Genomic DNA, 18,447 nt, shown 5'->3' on the forward strand with positions numbered 1-18,447 from the left:
TGTATAAAATTCTATCAGCCTTCATCACTGCAGAGAAAGCAGCCCAGGGTCTGTTCTACTATTGCACACAGCCATGACTGACAGATTCCTTCAATCCAAAATTATTCCCCAAAGTATGTAGAGAGGATCTCCCCCTTCGGCCGTACGTTCTTCCGTTGGAATCAGCCAGTGTTCAGTTCGGGTTCTTACATCAACACTCGGTCCGTGTCAAGGCAACTGCAACTTCCCCCAGGACAGTATTTGATTGTGACATCCACCTTCAACAAGAACGAGGAGGGGGAGTTCTTCCTACGCATCTTTGCGAAGAAGAACAACATATCCAGGTACTACTGCTTGGTCAGACCCATAGACGTAACCTCACTGAATTAACTTGTACTGCTGCCAAGACAACCCCTGTATGATGGAGATCACAATACCTATGTGATGTATTACAGAGTGCTATCAAGTTGTGAGAGAGTAATGTTCTTCTTGGGAGCACCCTACAACACGTCATCAGAATGCATTGTGCATCCTCTTTGTAACAGACAGTATCTGGGTTTAAACCCCAGTGTTTTAACCCCCACCCCGTGTTTCTGGGTTCAAACCCTGTTTTTCTAGGTTTAAACCCCATTGTTTCAGGGTTCAAATGCCCAATGTTTCTGCTTTTAACCCCATTGTTTCAGGGTTCAAACTCTCAGAGTTTCTGGTTATCACCCCATTATTTCAGGGTTCAAACCCCCAGAGTTTCTGGTTTTAACCCCATTGTATCTGGGTTCAAATCCCCAGTGTTTCTGGTTTTAACCCCATTGTTTCTAGGTTCAAACTACCAGTATTTCTAGTTTTAACCCCATTGTCTCAGGGTTCAAACCCCCAGTGTTTCTGGTTTTAACTCCATTCTTTCTAAGTTCAAACCACCTCTGTTTCTGGTTTTAACCCCATTGTCTCTAAGTTCAAACCCCCAGTATTTCTGGTTTTAACCCAATTGTTTCTGGGTTTAACCCCCCTCCAGTGTTTCTGTTTCAAATCCCATTGTCTCTGGGTTAGCACCCCCAGTGTTTCTGGCTTTAACCCCATTGTCTCTGAGTTCAAATCCTCAGTGTTTCTGGTTTTAACCCCATTGTTTCTTGTTAATTCTAGTATTAACCCCATTGTCTCAGTGTTCAAACCCCCAGTATTTCAGGTTTTAACCCAGTTGTTTCTGGGTTCAAACCCCAGGTGCTTCCAGTTTTAACCCCATTGTCTCTGCGTTCAAACCACCAGTGTTTCTGGTTTTAACCCCATTGTCTCTGCGTTCGGACCACCAGTGTTTCTGGTTTTAACCCCATTCTTTCACGGTTCAACCCCCCTCAAGTGTTTCTGTTTTAAATCCCATTGTCTCTGGGTTAACACCCCCCGTGCTTCTGGTTTTAAATCCATTCTTTCTGGGTTCAAACCCCCAGTGTTTCTGATTTTAACCCCATTGTCTCTGGGTTCAGACCACCAGTGTTTCTGGTTTTAACCCAATTCTTTCAGGGTTCCAACTACCAGTGTTTCTAGTATTAACCCCATTGTCTCAGGGTTCAAACCCCCATGTTTCTGGTTTTAACCCCATTGTTTCAGTGTTGAAACAGCCAGGGTTTCTGAGTTCACACCCCCAGTGTTTCTGGTTTTAACCCCATGGTTTCAGGTTTCAAACCCCCAGTGTTTCTGGTTTTAACTCCATTGTTTCAGGGTTGAAACACCCAGTGTTTCTGGTTTTAACCCCATTGTTTCAGGGTTCACACCCCCAGTGTTTCTGGTTTTAACCCCATTGTTTCAGCGTTCAAACCCCCAATGTTTCTGGCTTTCACCCCATTGTTTCTGGGTTCAAATCCCCAGTGTTTCTAGTTTTAACACCATTGTTTCTGGGTTCAAACCCCCAGTGTTTCTGGTTTTAACCCCATTGCTTCTGGGTTCAAACCCCAGTGTTTCCGGTTTTAACCCCATTGTCTCTGAGTTCAAACTCCCAGTGTTTCTGGTTTTAACCTCATTGTCTCTGGGTTTAGACCACCAGTGTTTCTGGTTTTAACCCATTCTTTCAGGGTTCAACCCCCCTCCAGTGTTTCTGTTTCAAATCCCATTGACTCTGGGTTAACAGCCCCAGTGTTTCTGGCTTTAACCCCATTGTCTCTGAGTTCAAATCCTCAGTGTTTCTGGTTTTAACCCCATTGTTTCTGGGTTCCAACTACCAGTGTTTCTAGTATTAACCCCATTGTCTCAGGGTTCAAACCCCCAGTGTTTCTAGTTTTAACTCCATTGTTTCTAAGTTCAAACCACCACTGTTTCTGGTTTTAACCCAATTGTCTCTAAGTTCAAACCCCCAGTATGTCAGGTTTTAACCCAGTTGTTTCTGGGTTCAAACCCCAGGTGCTTCCAGTTTTAACCCCATTGTCTCTGAGTTCAAACCACCAGTGTTTCTGGTTTGAACCCCATTGTCTCTGGGTTCAGACCACCAGTGTTTCTGGTTTTAACCCAATTCTTTCAGGGTTCAACCCCCCTCCAGTGTTTCTGTTTCAAATCCTATTGTCTCTGGGTTAACACCCCCAGTGTTTCTGGCTTTAACCCCATTGTCTCTGAGTTCAAATCCTCAGTGTTTCTGGTTTTAACCCCATTGTTTCTGGGTTCCAACTACCAGTGTTTCTAGTATTAACCCCATTGTCTCAGGGTTCAAACCCCCAGTGTTTCTGGTTTTAACCCCATTGTTTCAGTGTTGAAACAGCCAGGGTTTCTGAGTTCACACCCCCAGTGTTTCTGGTTTTAACCCCATGGTTTCAGGTTTCAAACCCCCAGTGTTTCTGGTTTTAACTCCGTTGTTTCAGGGTTGAAACACCCAGTGTTTCTGGTTTTAACCCCATTGTTTCAGGGTTCACACCCCCAGTGTTTCTGGTTTTTACCCCATTGTTCCAGCATTCAAACCCCCAATGTTTCTGGCTTTCACCCCATTGTTTCTGGGTTCAAACCCCCAGTGTTTCATGTTTTAACACCATTGTTTCTAGGTTCAAACCCCCAGTTTTTCTGGTTTTAACCCCATTGTTTCAGGGTTCAAACTCCAGAGTTTCTGTTTTTTTCCCATTGTTTCAGGTTTAAATCCCCAGTATTTCTGGTTTATACCCATTGTCTCTGAGTTCAAAACACCAGTGTTTCTGGTTTTCTCCCCATTGTTTCTTGTGTTCAAACAGCCAGGGTTTCTGAGTTCACACCCCCAGTGTTTCTGGTTTTAACCCCATGGTTTCAGGGTTCACACCCCCAGTGTTTCTGGTTTTAACCGCATTGTTTCAGCGTTCAAACCCCCAATGTTTCTGGCTTTCACCCCATTGTTTCTGGGTTCAAACCCCCAGTGTTTCTAGTTTTAACACCATTGTTTCTGGGTTCAAACCCCCAGTGTTTCTGGTTTTAACCCCATTGCTTCTGGGTTCAAACCCCAGTGTTTCCGGTTTTAACCCCATTGTCTCTGAGTTCAAACTCCCAGTGTTTCTGGTTTTAACCTCATTGTCTCTGGGTTTAGACCACCAGTGTTTCTGGTTTTAACCCATTCTTTCAGGGTTCAACCCCCCTCCAGTGTTTCTGTTTCAAATCCCATTGTAACTGGGTTAACAGCCCCAGTGTTTCTGGCTTTAACCCCATTGTCTCTGAGTTCAAATCCTCAGTGGTTCTGGTTTTAACCCCATTGTTTCTGGGTTCCAACTACCAGTGTTTCTAGTATTAACCCCATTGTCTCAGGGTTCAAACCCCCAGTGTTTCTGGTTTTAACCCCATTGTTTCAGTGTTGAAACTGCCAGGGTTTCTGAGTTCACACCCCCAGTGTTTCTGGTTTTAACCCCATGGTTTCAGGCTTCAAACCCCCAGTGTTTCTGGTTTTAACTCCATTGTTTCAGGGTTGAAACACCCAGTGTTTCTGGTTTTAACCCCATTGTTTCAGGGTTCACACCCCCAGTGTTTCTGGTTTTTACCCCATTGTTCCAGCATTCAAACCCCCAATGTTTCTGGCTTTCACCCCATTGTTTCTGGGTTCAAACCCCCAGTGTTTCTGGCTTTCACCTCATTGTTTCTGGGTTCAAATCCCCAGTGTTTCATGTTTTAACACCATTGTTTCTAGGTTCAAACCCCCAGTTTTTCTGGTTTTAACCCCATTGTTTCAGGGTTCAAACTCCAGAGTTTCTGTTTTTTTCCCATTGTTTCAGGTTTAAATCCCCAGTATTTCTGGTTTATACCCATTGTCTCTGAGTTCAAAACACCAGTGTTTCTGGTTTTCTCCCCATTGTTTCTTGTGTTCAAACAGCCAGGGTTTCTGAGTTCACACCCCCAGTGTTTCTGGTTTTAACCCCATGGTTTCAGGGTTCACACCCCCAGTGTTTCTGGTTTTAACCGCATTGTTTCAGCATTCAAACCCCCAATGTTTCTGGCTTTCACCCCATTATTTCAGGGTTCAAACCCCCAGAGTTTCTCATTTTAACCCCATTGTCTCTGGGTTCAAATCCCCAGACTTTCTGGTTTTAACCTCATCGTTTCAGGGTTCAAATACCCAGTGTTTCTGGTTTTAACTCTATTGTTTCTGGGTTCAAACCCACAGTGTTTCTGGTTTTCACCCCATCATTTCAGGGTTCAAACCCCCAGTGTTTCTGGTTTTAACCCCATTTATTCTGGGTTCAAATCCCCAGTGTTTCTGGTTTTAACCCCATCATTTCAGAGTTGAAACACCCAGTGTTTCTGGTTTTCACTCCATTGTTTCAGGGTTCAAATGCCCAATGTTTCTGCTTTTAACCCCATTGTTTCAGGGTTCAAACTCTCAGAGTTTCTGGTTATCACCCCATTATTTCAGGGTTCAAACCCCCAGAGTTTCTCATTTTAACCCCATTGTCTCTGGGTTCAAATCCCCAGTGTTTCTGGTTTTAACCCCATTGTTTCAGGGTTCAAACTCCAGAGTTTCTGTTTTTTTCCCATTGATTCAGGTTTAAAACCCCAGTATTTCTGCTTTATACCCATTGTCTCTGAGTTCAAAAAACCAGTGTTTCTGGTTTTCTCCCCATTGTTTCTGGGTTCAAACCCCCAGTGTTTCTGGTTTTAACCCCATTGTTTCAGTGTTCAAACAACCAGGGTTTCTGAGTTCACACCCCCAGTGTTTTTGGTTTTAACCCCATGGTTTCAGGTTTCAAACCCCCAGTGTTTCTGGTTTTAACTCCATTGTTTCAGGGTTGAAACACCCAGTGTTTCTGGTTTTAACCCCATTGTTTCAGGGTTCACACCCCCAGTGTTTCTGGTTTTAACCCCATTGTTTCAGCGTTCAAACCCCCAATGTTTCTGGCTTTCACCCCATTGTTTCTGGGTTCAAATCCCCAGTGTTTCTAGTTTTAACACCATTGTTTCTGGGTTCAAACCCCCAGTGTTTCTGGTTTTAACCCCATTGCTTCTGGGTTCAAACCCCAGTGTTTCCGATTTTAACCCCATTGTCTCTGAGTTCAAACTCCCAGTGTTTCTGGTTTTAACCTCATTGTCTCTGGGTTTAGACCACCAGTGTTTCTGGTTTTAACCCATTCTTTCAGGGTTCAACCCCCCTCCAGTGTTTCTGTTTCAAATCCCATTGTCTCTGGGTTAACAGCCCCAGTGTTTCTGGCTTTAACCCCATTGTCTCTGAGTTCAAATCCTCAGTGTTTCTGGTTTTAACCCCATTGTTTCTGGGTTCCAACTACCAGTGTTTCTAGTATTAACCCCATTGTCTCAGGGTTCAAACCCCCAGTGTTTCTAGTTTTAACTCCATTGTTTCTAAGTTCAAACCACCACTGTTTCTGGTTTTAACCCAATTGTCTCTAAGTTCAAACCCCCAGTATGTCAGGTTTTAACCCAGTTGTTTCTGGGTTCAAACCCCAGGTGCTTCCAGTTTTAACCCCATTGTCTCTGAGTTCAAACCACCAGTGTTTCTGGTTTTAACCCCATTGTCTCTGGGTTCAGACCACCAGTGTTTCTGGTTTTAACCCAATTCTTTCAGGGTTCAACCCCCCTCCAGTGTTTCTGTTTCAAATCCTATTGTCTCTGGGTTAACACCCCCAGTGTTTCTGGCTTTAAACCCATTGTCTCTGAGTTCAAATCCTCAGTGTTTCTGGTTTTAACCCCATTGTTTCTGGGTTCCAACTACCAGTGTTTCTAGTATTAACCCCATTGTCTCAGGGTTCAAACCCCCAGTGTTTCTGGTTTTAACCCCATTGTTTCAGTGTTGAAACAGCCAGGGTTTCTGAGTTCACACCCCCAGTGTTTCTGGTTTTAACCCCATGGTTTCAGGTTTCAAACCCCCAGTGTTTCTGGTTTTAACTCCATTGTTTCAGGGTTGAAACACCCAGTGGTTCTGGTTTTAACCCCATTGTTTCAGGGTTCACACCCCCAGTGTTTCTGGTTTTAACCCCATTGTTTCAGGGTTCAAACCCCAGAGTTTCTGTTTTTTTTCCCATTGTTTCAGGTTTAAACCCCCAGTATTTCTGGTTTATACCCATTGTCTCTGAGTTCAAAACACCAGTGTTTCTGGTTTTCTCCCCATTGTTTCTTGGTTCAAACCCCCAGTGTTTCTGGTTTTAACCCCATTGTTTCAGTGTTGAAACAGCCAGGGTTTCTGAGTTCACACCCCCAGTGTTTCTGGTTTTAACCCCATGGTTTCAGGTTTCAAACCCCCAGTGTTTCTGGTTTTAACTCCATTGTTTCAGGGTTGAAACACCCAGTGTTTCTGGTTTTAACCCCATTGTTTCAGGGTTCACACCCCCAGTGTTTCTGGTTTTTACCCCATTGTTCCAGCATTCAAACCCCCAATGTTTCTGGCTTTCACCCCATTGTTTCTGGGTTCAAACCCCCAGTGTTTCTGGCTTTCACCCCATTGTTTCTGGGTTCAAATCCCCAGTGTTTCATGTTTTAACACCATTGTTTCTAGGTTCAAACCCCCAGTTTTTCTGGTTTTAACCCCATTGTTTCAGGGTTCAAACTCCAGAGTTTCTGTTTTTTTCCCATTGTTTCAGGTTTAAATCCCCAGTATTTCTGGTTTATACCCATTGTCTCTGAGTTCAAAACACCAGTGTTTCTGGTTTTCTCCCCATTGTTTCTTGTGTTCAAACAGCCAGGGTTTCTGAGTTCACACCCCCAGTGTTTCTGGTTTTAACCCCATGGTTTCAGGGTTCACACCCCCAGTGTTTCTGGTTTTAACCGCATTGTTTCAGCATTCAAACCCCCAATGTTTCTGGCTTTCACCCCATTGTTTCTGGGTTCAAACCCCCAGTGTTTCTAGTTTTAACACCATTGTTTCTGGGTTCAAACCCCCAGTGTTTCTGGTTTTAACCCCATTGCTTCTGGGTTCAAACCCCAGTGTTTCCGGTTTTAACCCCATTGTCTCTGAGTTCAAACTCCCAGTGTTTCTGGTTTTAACCTCATTGTCTCTGGGTTTAGACCACCAGTGTTTCTGGTTTTAACCCATTCTTTCAGGGTTCAACCCCCCTCCAGTGTTTCTGTTTCAAATCCCATTGACTCTGGGTTAACAGCCCCAGTGTTTCTGGCTTTAACCCCATTGTCTCTGAGTTCAAATCCTCAGTGTTTCTGGTTTTAACCCCATTGTTTCTGGGTTCCAACTACCAGTGTTTCTAGTATTAACCCCATTGTCTCAGGGTTCAAACCCCCAGTGTTTCTAGTTTTAACTCCATTGTTTCTAAGTTCAAACCACCACTGTTTCTGGTTTTAACCCAATTGTCTCTAAGTTCAAACCCCCAGTATGTCAGGTTTTAACCCAGTTGTTTCTGGGTTCAAACCCCAGGTGCTTCCAGTTTTAACCCCATTGTCTCTGAGTTCAAACCACCAGTGTTTCTGGTTTTAACCCCATTGTCTCTGGGTTCAGACCACCAGTGTTTCTGGTTTTAACTCAATTCTTTCAGGGTTCAACCCCCCTCCAGTGTTTCTGTTTCAAATCCCATTGTCTCTGGGTTAACACCCCCAGTGTTTCTGGCTTTAACCCCATTGTCTCTGAGTTCAAATCCTCAGTGTTTCTGGTTTTAACCCCATTGTTTCTGGGTTCCAACTACCAGTGTTTCTAGTATTAACCCCATTGTCTCAGGGTTCAAACCCCCAGTGTTTCTGGTTTTAACTCCATTGTTTCTAAGTTCAAACCACCACTGTTTCTGGTTTTAACTCCATTGTTTCAGGGTTGAAACACCCAGTGGTTCTGGTTTTAACCCCATTGTTTCAGGGTTCACACCCCCAGTGTTTCTGGTTTTAACCCCATTGTTTCAGGGTTCAAACCCCAGAGTTTCTGGTTTTTTTCCCATTGTTTCAGGTTTAAACCCCCAGTATTTCTGGTTTATACCCATTGTCTCTGAGTTCAAAACACCAGTGTTTCTGGTTTTCTCCCCATTGTTTCTTGGTTCAAACCCCCAGTGTTTCTGGTTTTAACCCCATTGTTTCAGTGTTGAAACAGCCAGGGTTTCTGAGTTCACACCCCCAGTGTTTCTGGTTTTAACCCCATGGTTTCAGGTTTCAAACCCCCAGTGTTTCTGGTTTTAACTCCATTGTTTCAGGGTTGAAACACCCAGTGTTTCTGGTTTTAACCCCATTGTTTCAGGGTTCACACCCCCAGTGTTTCTGGTTTTTACCCCATTGTTCCAGCATTCAAACCCCCAATGTTTCTGGCTTTCACCCCATTGTTTCTGGGTTCAAACCCCCAGTGTTTCTGGCTTTCACCCCATTGTTTCTGGGTTCAAATCCCCAGTGTTTCATGTTTTAACACCATTGTTTCTAGGTTCAAACCCCCAGTTTTTCTGGTTTTAACCCCATTGTTTCAGGGTTCAAACTCCAGAGTTTCTGTTTTTTTCCCATTGTTTCAGGTTTAAATCCCCAGTATTTCTGGTTTATACCCATTGTCTCTGAGTTCAAAACACCAGTGTTTCTGGTTTTCTCCCCATTGTTTCTTGTGTTCAAACAGCCAGGGTTTCTGAGTTCACACCCCCAGTGTTTCTGGTTTTAACCCCATGGTTTCAGGGTTCACACCCCCAGTGTTTCTGGTTTTAACCGCATTGTTTCAGCATTCAAACCCCCAATGTTTCTGGCTTTCACCCCATTGTTTCTGGGTTCAAACCCCCAGTGTTTCTAGTTTTAACACCATTGTTTCTGGGTTCAAACCCCCAGTGTTTCTGGTTTTAACCCCATTGCTTCTGGGTTCAAACCCCAGTGTTTCCGGTTTTAACCCCATTGTCTCTGAGTTCAAACTCCCAGTGTTTCTGGTTTTAACCTCATTGTCTCTGGGTTTAGACCACCAGTGTTTCTGGTTTTAACCCATTCTTTCAGGGTTCAACCCCCCTCCAGTGTTTCTGTTTCAAATCCCATTGACTCTGGGTTAACAGCCCCAGTGTTTCTGGCTTTAACCCCATTGTCTCTGAGTTCAAATCCTCAGTGTTTCTGGTTTTAACCCCATTGTTTCTGGGTTCCAACTACCAGTGTTTCTAGTATTAACCCCATTGTCTCAGGGTTCAAACCCCCAGTGTTTCTAGTTTTAACTCCATTGTTTCTAAGTTCAAACCACCACTGTTTCTGGTTTTAACCCAATTGTCTCTAAGTTCAAACCCCCAGTATGTCAGGTTTTAACCCAGTTGTTTCTGGGTTCAAACCCCAGGTGCTTCCAGTTTTAACCCCATTGTCTCTGAGTTCAAACCACCAGTGTTTCTGGTTTTAACCCCATTGTCTCTGGGTTCAGACCACCAGTGTTTCTGGTTTTAACTCAATTCTTTCAGGGTTCAACCCCCCTCCAGTGTTTCTGTTTCAAATCCCATTGTCTCTGGGTTAACACCCCCAGTGTTTCTGGCTTTAACCCCATTGTCTCTGAGTTCAAATCCTCAGTGTTTCTGGTTTTAACCCCATTGTTTCTGGGTTCCAACTACCAGTGTTTCTAGTATTAACCCCATTGTCTCAGGGTTCAAACCCCCAGTGTTTCTGGTTTTAACTCCATTGTTTCTAAGTTCAAACCACCACTGTTTCTGGTTTTAACCCCATTGTCTCTAAGTTCAAACCCCCAGTATTTCAGGTTTTAACCCAGTTGTTTCTGGGTTCAAACCCCAGGTGCTTCCAGTTTTAACCCCATTGTCTCTGAGTTCAAACCACCAGTGTTTCTGGTTTTAACCCCATTGTCTCTGGGTTCAGACCACCAGTGTTTCTGGTTTTAACCCCGTTCTTTCAGGGTTCAACTCCCCTCAAGTGTTTCTGTTTTAAATCCCATTGTCTCTGGGTTAACACCCCCCGTGCTTCTGGTTTTAAATCCATTGTTTTTGTGTTCAAACCCCCAGTGTTTCTGATTTTAACCCCATTGTCTCTGGGTTCAGACCACCAGTGTTTCTGGTTTTAACCCAATTCTTTCAGGGTTCAACCCCCCTCCAGTGTTTCTGTTTCAAATCCCATTGTCTCTGGGTTAACACCCCCAGTGTTTCTGGCTTTAACCCCATTGTCTCTGAGTTCAACTCCCCAGTGTTTCTGTTTTTAACCCTATTGTTTCTAAGTTCAAACCACCAGTGTTTCTGGTTTTAACCCCATTGTTTCTAAGTTCAAACCACCACTGTTTCTGGTTTTAACCCCATTGTCTCTAAGTTCAAACCCCCAGTATTTCAGGTTTTAACACCATTGTCTCTGGGTTCAGACCACCAGTGTTTCTGGTTTTAACCCCGTTCTTTCAGGGTTCAACCCTCCTCAAGTGTTTCTGTTTTAAATCCCATTGTCTCTGGGTTAACACCCCCCGTGTTTCTGGTTTTAAATCCATTGTTTCTGGGTTCAAACCTCCAGTGTTTCTAGTTTTAACCCCATTGTTTCAGGTTTCACAACCCCAGTGTTTCTGATTTGAACCCCATTGTTTCAAGGTTCAAACCCCCAGACATTCTGGTTTTAACCCCATCGTTTCAGGGTTCAAATACCCAGTGTTTCTGGTTTTAACCCCATCGTTTCAGGGTTCAAATACCCAGTGTTTCTGGTTTTAACTCTATTGTTTCTGGGTTCAAACCCGCAGTGTTTCTGGTTTTCACCCCATCATTTCAGGGTTCAAACCCCCAGTGTTTCTGGCTTTCACCCCATTGTTTCTGGGTTCAAATCCCCAGTGTTTCTAGTTTTAACACCATTGTTTCTGGGTTCAAACCCCCATTGTTTCTGGCTTTCACCCCATTGTTTCTGGGTTCAAATCCCCAGTGTTTCTAGTTTTAACACCATTGTTTCTGGGTTCAAACCCCCAGTGTTTCTGGTTTTAACCCCATTGTTTCTAGGTTCAAACCCCCAGTTTTTCTGGTTTTAACACCATTGTTTCTGGGTTCAAACCCCCAGTGTTTCTAGTTTTAACCCCATTGTTTCAGGTTTCACAACCCCAGTGTTTCTGATTTGAACCCAATTGTTTCAGGGTTCAAACCCCCAGACATTCTGGTTTTAACCCCATCGTTTCAGGGTTCAAATACCCAGTGTTTCTGGTTTTAACCCCATCGTTTCAGGGTTCAAATACCCAGTGTTTCTGGTTTTAACTCTATTGTTTCTGGGTTCAAACCCGCAGTGTTTCTGGTTTTCACCCCATCATTTCAGGGTTCAAACCCCCAGTGTTTCTGGCTTTCACCCCATTGTTTCTGGGTTCAAATCCCCAGTGTTTCTAGTTTTAACACCATTGTTTCTGGGTTCAAACCCCCAGTGTTTCTGGCTTTCACCCCATTGTTTCTGGGTTCAAATCCCCAGTGTTTCTAGTTTTAACACCATTGTTTCTGGGTTCAAACCCCCAGTGTTTCTGGTTTTAACCCCATTGTTTCTAGGTTCAAACCCCCAGTTTTTCTGGTTTTAACCCCATTGTTTCAGGGTTCACACCCCCAGTGTTTCTGATTTGAACCCCATTGTTTCAGGGTTCAAACCCCCAGACTTTCTGGTTTTCACCCCATCATTTCAGGGTTCAAACCCCCAGTGTTTCTGGTTTTAACCCCATTGTTTCTAGATTCAAACCCCCAGTTTTTCTGGTTTTAACCCCATTGTTTCAGGGTTGAAACCCCAGTGTTTCTGTTATTTTCCCATTATTTCAGGTTTAAACCCCCAGTATTTCTGGTTTTAACCCCATTGTCTCTGAGTTCAAAACACCAGTGTTTCTGGTTTTCTCCCCATTGTTTCTGGGTTCAAACCCCCTGTGTATCTGGTTAACCCCATTGTTTCTAAGTCAATCCACCACTGTTTCTGGTTTTAACCCCATTGTCTCTACGTTCAAACCCCCAGTATTTCAGGTTTTAACCCCATTGTCTCTGGGTTCAGACCACCAATGTTTCTGGTTTTAACCCCGTTCTTTCAGGGTTCAACCCCCCTCAAGTGTTTCTGTTTTAAATCCCATTGTCTCTGGGTTAACACCCCCCGTGTTTCTGGTTTTAAATCCATTGTTTCTTGGTTCAAACCCCCAGTGTTTCTGGTTTTAACCCCATCGTCTCTGGGTTCAGACCACCAGTGTTTCTGGTTTTAACCCAATTCTTTCAGGGTTCAACCCCCCTCCAGTGTTTCTGTTTCAAATCCCATTGTCTCTGGGTTAACACCCCCAGTGTTTCTGGTTTTAACCCCATTGTTTCAGTGTTCAAACCCCAGAGTTTCTGTTTTTTTTCCCATTGTTTCAGGTTTAAACCCCCAGTATTTCTGGTTTATACCCATTGTCTCTGAGTTCAAAACACCAGTGTTTCTGGTTTTCTCCCCATTGTTTCTTGGTTCAAACCCCAGTGTTTCTGGTTTTAACCCCATTGTTTCAGTGTTCAAACAGCCAGGGTTTCTGAGTTCACACCCCCAGTGTTTCTGGTTTTAACCCCATTGTTTCAGCGTTCAAACCCCTAATGTTTCTGGCTTTCACCCCATTGTTTCTGGGTTCAAATCCCCAGTGTTTCTAGTTTTAACACCATTGTTTCTGGGTTCAAACCCCCAGTGTTTCTGGTTTTAACCCCATTGCTTCTGGGTTCAAACCCCCAGTGTTTCTGGTTTTAACCCCATTGTTTCAGGGTTCAAACCCCAGAGTTTCTGTTTTTTTTCCCATTGTTTCAGGTTTAAACCCCCAGTATTTCTGGTTTATACCCATTGTCTCTGAGTTCAAAACACCAGTGTTTCTGGTTTTCTCCCCATTGTTTCTGGGTTCAAACAGCCAGTGTTTCTGAGTTCACACCCCCAGTGTTTCTGGTTTTAAACCCATGGTTTCAGGTTTCAAACCCCCAGTGTTTCTGGTTTTAAACCCATGGTTTCAGGTTTCAAACCCCCAGTGTTTCTGGTTTTAACTCCATTGTTTCAGGGTTGAAACACCCAGTGTTTCTGGTTTTAACCCCATTGTTTCAGGGTTCACACCCCCAGTGTTTCTGGTTTTAACCCCATTGTTTCAGCGTTCAAACCCCCAATGTTTCTGGCTTTCACCCCATTGTTTCTGGGTTCAAATCCCCAGTGTTTCTAGTTTTAACACCATTGTTTCTGGGTTCAAACCCCCAGTGTTTCTGGTTTTAACCCCATTGCTTCTGGGTTCAAACCCCCAGTGTTTCTGGTTTTCACCCCATTGTTTCTGGGTTCAAATCCCCAGTGTTTCTAGTTTTAACACCACTGTTTCTGGGTTCAAACCCCCAGTGTTTCTGGTTTTAACCCCATTGTTTCTAGGTTCAAACCCCCAGTTTTTCTGGTTTTAACCCCATTGTTTCAGGGTTCAAACACCAGTGTTTCTGGTTTTTTTCCCATTGTTTCAGGTTTAAACCCCCAGTATTTCTGGTTTTAACCCCATTGTCTCTGAGTTCATAACACCAGTGTTTCTGGGTTCAAACCCCCAGTGTTTCTGGTTTTAACCCCATGGTTTCAGGTTTCAAACCCCCAGTGTTTCTGGTTTTAACTCCATTGTTTCAGGGTTGAAACACCCAGTGTTTCTGGTTTTAACCCCATTGTTTCAGGGTTCACACCCCCAGTGTTTCTGGTTTTAACCCCATTGTTTCAGCGTTCAAACCCCCAATGTTTCCAGTTTTAACCCCATTGTTTCAGGGTTCAAACCCCCAGTGTTTCCAGTTATAACCCCATTGTTTCAGGGTTCAAACACCCAGTATTTCTGGTTTTAACCCCATTGTTTCTGGGTTCAAATCCCCAGTGTTTCTGGGTTCAAACTCTCTGTTTCTAGATTTAAATGTCCAGTTCTTCTGGATTTAAATTGTTCCCAATCTACTTTTGAATCTGTAGGCAATTTGTCTGTTAGTAACCAGTAAACAGAATGTGATGTTATATGTTTTTATATTACCAGTGTTGTAATCACTGTCTCCTCTTTCACAGAGAGAATGGCCTCACCGTGAACACCTTTGATCCAAAGGTACTTAGGACATAGAACTTACAGCACAGGAACAGGCCACTTAGCCCCAGTGTTGTGATGAACTGACTAAAAACTGATCAAAAACACCCAAACACTAAAGCCTTCTACCTACACAATATCCATTTTCTTCCATCTTCCTTGCATCCATGTGCCTATCCAAACATCTCTTAAAAGCCTCTAATGTTTTTGCCTCTTCCAGCATACCAGGCATCCACCACGCTCTGAGTAAAAATTTTACCCCTCACCTCCTCTTTGAGCCTGCCCCCCTCACCTTCAGTGTAAGTCCTCTGGAACAGACATTTCTACCCTGCGAAACACATACTCCCTTTCTACTCTATCCATGCCTCTCATAATATTATAAACCTCTATCAGATCTCCTCTCAGCCTCTACCACTCAGTTTGATTGCCACACAACCCGTTTATCCAGCCTCTCATGCCCTCTAAACCAGGCAGCATCCTAGTAAACCTCTTCTGAACCCTCTCCTGAACCCTCTCCATTGCCATTATGATCTAATGTCACTCTGAGATCTTGCTGTGCATTCATTACCTGCTGGGTTTCCCATGATGCAACAGTGACAGCACCTTGTTGCCCGGTAAGACCAGTGGGGCACCATAGGAATGCAAGACTTCCATTCCTGCCAGAGTTGTTGTGCTCGGCCTCTCACGCCCGGGTGGGTGATGTCTGCGTTTCCTGGGGTGAGGGGGGTGTGTACCCGAGTGGGGTGTGGAGCTGGTCACAAGCTATGTCACTGTTACCACACAGGTGCAAAACCAAACCTACAGTCCATCATTGAACCAAACGTCCCTCTTGCCTGGTGTTGGAGGGGCAACAGGTCCTGAGCAGAGAACTTCGGCCAGGCTAGTGTTGTCCTTCCTCTCCCTCACTCTGGCTAGCTTCTTCCGTTCTGGGATACCACAGGTTCAAGACTTTTCCCTCATTGTTCCAGGTTGATCGGGTGGATACTCCTGTCACTGGTCAAAGCGCCCCAGAATTTCTGAAAGAGGTACGTGTTAACCTGCTAAAATGCCCAATTCTATTATCTGTTGTAAGAGATGTAAAGTCAAGGAAGTTTGTAGACATGCGCTCAAGTACAGTGAAGTACATGTCCAATGGAATACTTGCTTTCAGCAGCATCACCCGTAGAGACAACACAAAGGATATGAATTATATCAGATAGTGGAGTGAAGGCATTAGTGCAAAATAAAACCAGTCAGATTCAAGCCGACGGTGGTCTGTAGCGTTCTGTTGCTGAGCTAGGGTTAGACTTGTGCAGGTCACTTGAAGAATCTATTGGTTGCAGGGAAGAAGCTGTGGTGTGGGTGTTGCCTTCTTGAAACTTGCTCCTGTGCCGTTGCCTTCTGGTAGCAGCAAGATGAGGGCATACCCCAGATGGTGGGGATCCTCCTGTAGGTGCTGTCAATGGTGAGGAGGGCTGAGCCCGTGATGGACCAGGTAACATCCACTGTTCTCTGCAGTCCTCTGCATTTGAATTGCCGCACCATACCATAATGCAGCCAATCACGATACTTCCAACAGTTCATCTGTAGAATTTTGTCAGACATTTGTAGAAATTCCTTAAACTTCGAAGAGAGTAGAGGCACTGGCTGCATTTTTTGTGCACTTGCTCCAGGATTGGTCATTTGAGATACTAACACCATGGAAGGAGCCAGGTGGTCATTGCTGACTCCTGAGGACAAGTCTCACTGCCTCTCCTGCAACCTCTTTTCCTGCACACATTCCCCATTAACTCCCTTTTGATTCATTTTGGGGTTTCAGTTATAGTAATCAGTTGCTTGAGATGTGGGAGGGGACTGGTGCACTCAGAGAATCACATGTGATCACAGGGAGAACGTGGGGATTCCACACAGGGTCAAGATCAACCCCAGATTTCTGGAGCTGGGCGGCAGTGGCTCTAAATGCTGTGCCAGCATGTTGCCCAGGTCTGTGCCAGATGCAGGGGTTGGCCTGTTTTTCTATGCCCAAGTGACATCCGGGACTTCATTCTGGTTCTGACTGAAGGGACAGAAAACGTCTCCCTTGAGCCCAGGTTGTCACAAAGCTTATCCTGCTTATTAGTCAGACATGTTATTAACAATCTCTCTCTCTCTCTCTCTCTCTCTCTCTCTCTCACTGTTACAGAACCACACCCTGAGTGCTCCAGAGTTCATGGATTTCTTCAATTCAGGTTTGTGAGACTGTTCTCCAGCTAATAGAGTGACCATGACCCAATCATTGGCCAAAAGCTTGAGTGACACAATCCCCAAGCATGCTTGGCATAATACTCAGCCAATAGTGTTACTCTATAGCCATTGGCCAATAGAGTAAGTGTGGGACTTGTTCCCCATGTCGTAGTCTAAGCTGGTCCACACCCCCCCCCCCCACGGCTTACTGACCAATAGTGGAAATGATCAGTTCCCTAGCCAATAGCACAGGGGAGTGACTAGTTTCACAATTAATCATGTACAGGAAATGACCACCTAGATATTTTCCTTCAGGAGACCCTGACTGATTTTTGAAATAATTCTCTGCACACTACAACTATGATACTTCCAACAGTTTCCTGATCTGTCCATGGGTTCATGCAGAATGGAGACAGTTACCTGATCTGTCCATGGGTTCATGCAGAATGGAGACGGTTTCCTGATCTGTCCATGGGTTCATGCAGAATGGAGACGGTTTCCTGATCTGTCCATGGGTTCGTGCAGAATGGAAACAGGCCCTTTGGCCCTTCTGGTTCACGCCAATCAAATGCTCATCTAACCTTTTGCCACCATTTGTCCCATATCCTTTCTTTTCCATGTACCTGTCCAACTGACCTTTAAAAACTGTCATTGTACCTGCCTCAAACACTTACTCTGGTAGCACACCACAGTTTTCCCCCTGAATGCAATGTGTAATGAACTGCATGAACACAAGTTGTTCACTGTTCACTGTACCTGGGTACATGCAACAATAATTGACCAATTGCAGTTCCACTGTTCACTGTACCTGGGTACGTGCGGCAATAATTAACCAATTGCATTTCTACTGTCCACTGTTCACTGTACCTGGGTACGTGTGACAATAATTGACCAATTGCAGTTCCACTGTCCACTGTTCACTGTACCTAGGCACGTGCAACAATAATTGACCAATTGCAGTTCCAAAAAGTAGCCAAGAGGACTTGACATGGATAGCATCCTTGCGACAGTGATAAGGATCTGTGCCTCTGGCCAAGTTGTCCCATCACTGGCATCTACTGAACAGTGTGGAAGGTTGACCATATATCCTGCCCACAGAATTCACAACAAACATAACCCTACTGATATTGCTGAGCAGACTCAATGGGCCAAATAGCCCAATTCTGCTCCGATGTCTTAAATCACATGATTATGGTGCGATCAGATATTGGAGAGTGTTGCCAACAGCATCACCAAGTGGTATCTACTTGTTATTACAAGTCCTGCCTGGCGCAAGCTGAGTTTATTGCTGTGCACAAGTAGGGAGAGGTATAGGTACAATGAAAAATGTTCTTGTAGAAGCAACACAGGCAATATGAGTATTGTGTTCATTTCTGATCGCCTCATTATAGGAAGGATGTGGAAGTTTTAGAGCTGGTGCAGAAGAGATTTACCAGGATGCTGCCTGGATTAGACAGCATGTGTTATGAGGATAGGATGGGATTTTCTCTTTGGAATGAAGGAGGATGAGAGGTGACTGATAGAGATATATAAGATAATAGACAGCATGGGCAGCCAGCACCTTTTCCCAGAGTGGCAATGACTAATACAAGAGGACAAGTGACTGGGGGAAAGTATCGGGGCAATGTCAGAGGTAGATTTTGCACAGAGGTTGGTGGATAAATGGAGCACTGCCAGGGGTGGTGATAGAGACAGATATGTTAGGAACATTTAAGAGAATCTTAGATGGGCACGTGGATAAAAGAGAAATTAAGGGCTAAGTAGGAAGAAAGGTTATATTGACCTCGGAGTAGCATTGCGAGTCAAAGGGCCCGTACTGTTCCATGTTCTAATGCACAGAACATAACTTATGTAAGACTGAACAAGACATCAGTGCAAACAAGACACAACCAGAAACACGTACGTGAGAGTGTCAGAGGTGGCTGATGGTTTTCTGATGTTAGGATTGTGCA

The 18,447-nt window shown here is 44.3% G+C and overlaps 1 protein-coding gene across 1 annotated transcript in view; it reads left to right on the forward strand.

Moving 5' to 3' along the window:
• Positions 1-18,447, forward strand: part of LOC140204044 (calpain-8-like) — a 205,112-nt gene that overhangs the window by 152,063 nt on the left and 34,602 nt on the right. The window contains exons 11-14 of the mRNA XM_072270290.1: positions 115-323; positions 14,278-14,314; positions 15,262-15,318; positions 16,455-16,500. Coding sequence (XP_072126391.1) covers positions 115-323; positions 14,278-14,314; positions 15,262-15,318; positions 16,455-16,500 — 349 coding nt within the window. The remainder of the gene's footprint in view (positions 1-114; positions 324-14,277; positions 14,315-15,261; positions 15,319-16,454; positions 16,501-18,447) is intronic.

This window comes from Mobula birostris, chromosome 10 (genome assembly GCF_030028105.1).
Source record: "Mobula birostris isolate sMobBir1 chromosome 10, sMobBir1.hap1, whole genome shotgun sequence".
In the NCBI taxonomy this organism is placed as follows: domain Eukaryota; kingdom Metazoa; phylum Chordata; class Chondrichthyes; order Myliobatiformes; family Myliobatidae; genus Mobula; species Mobula birostris.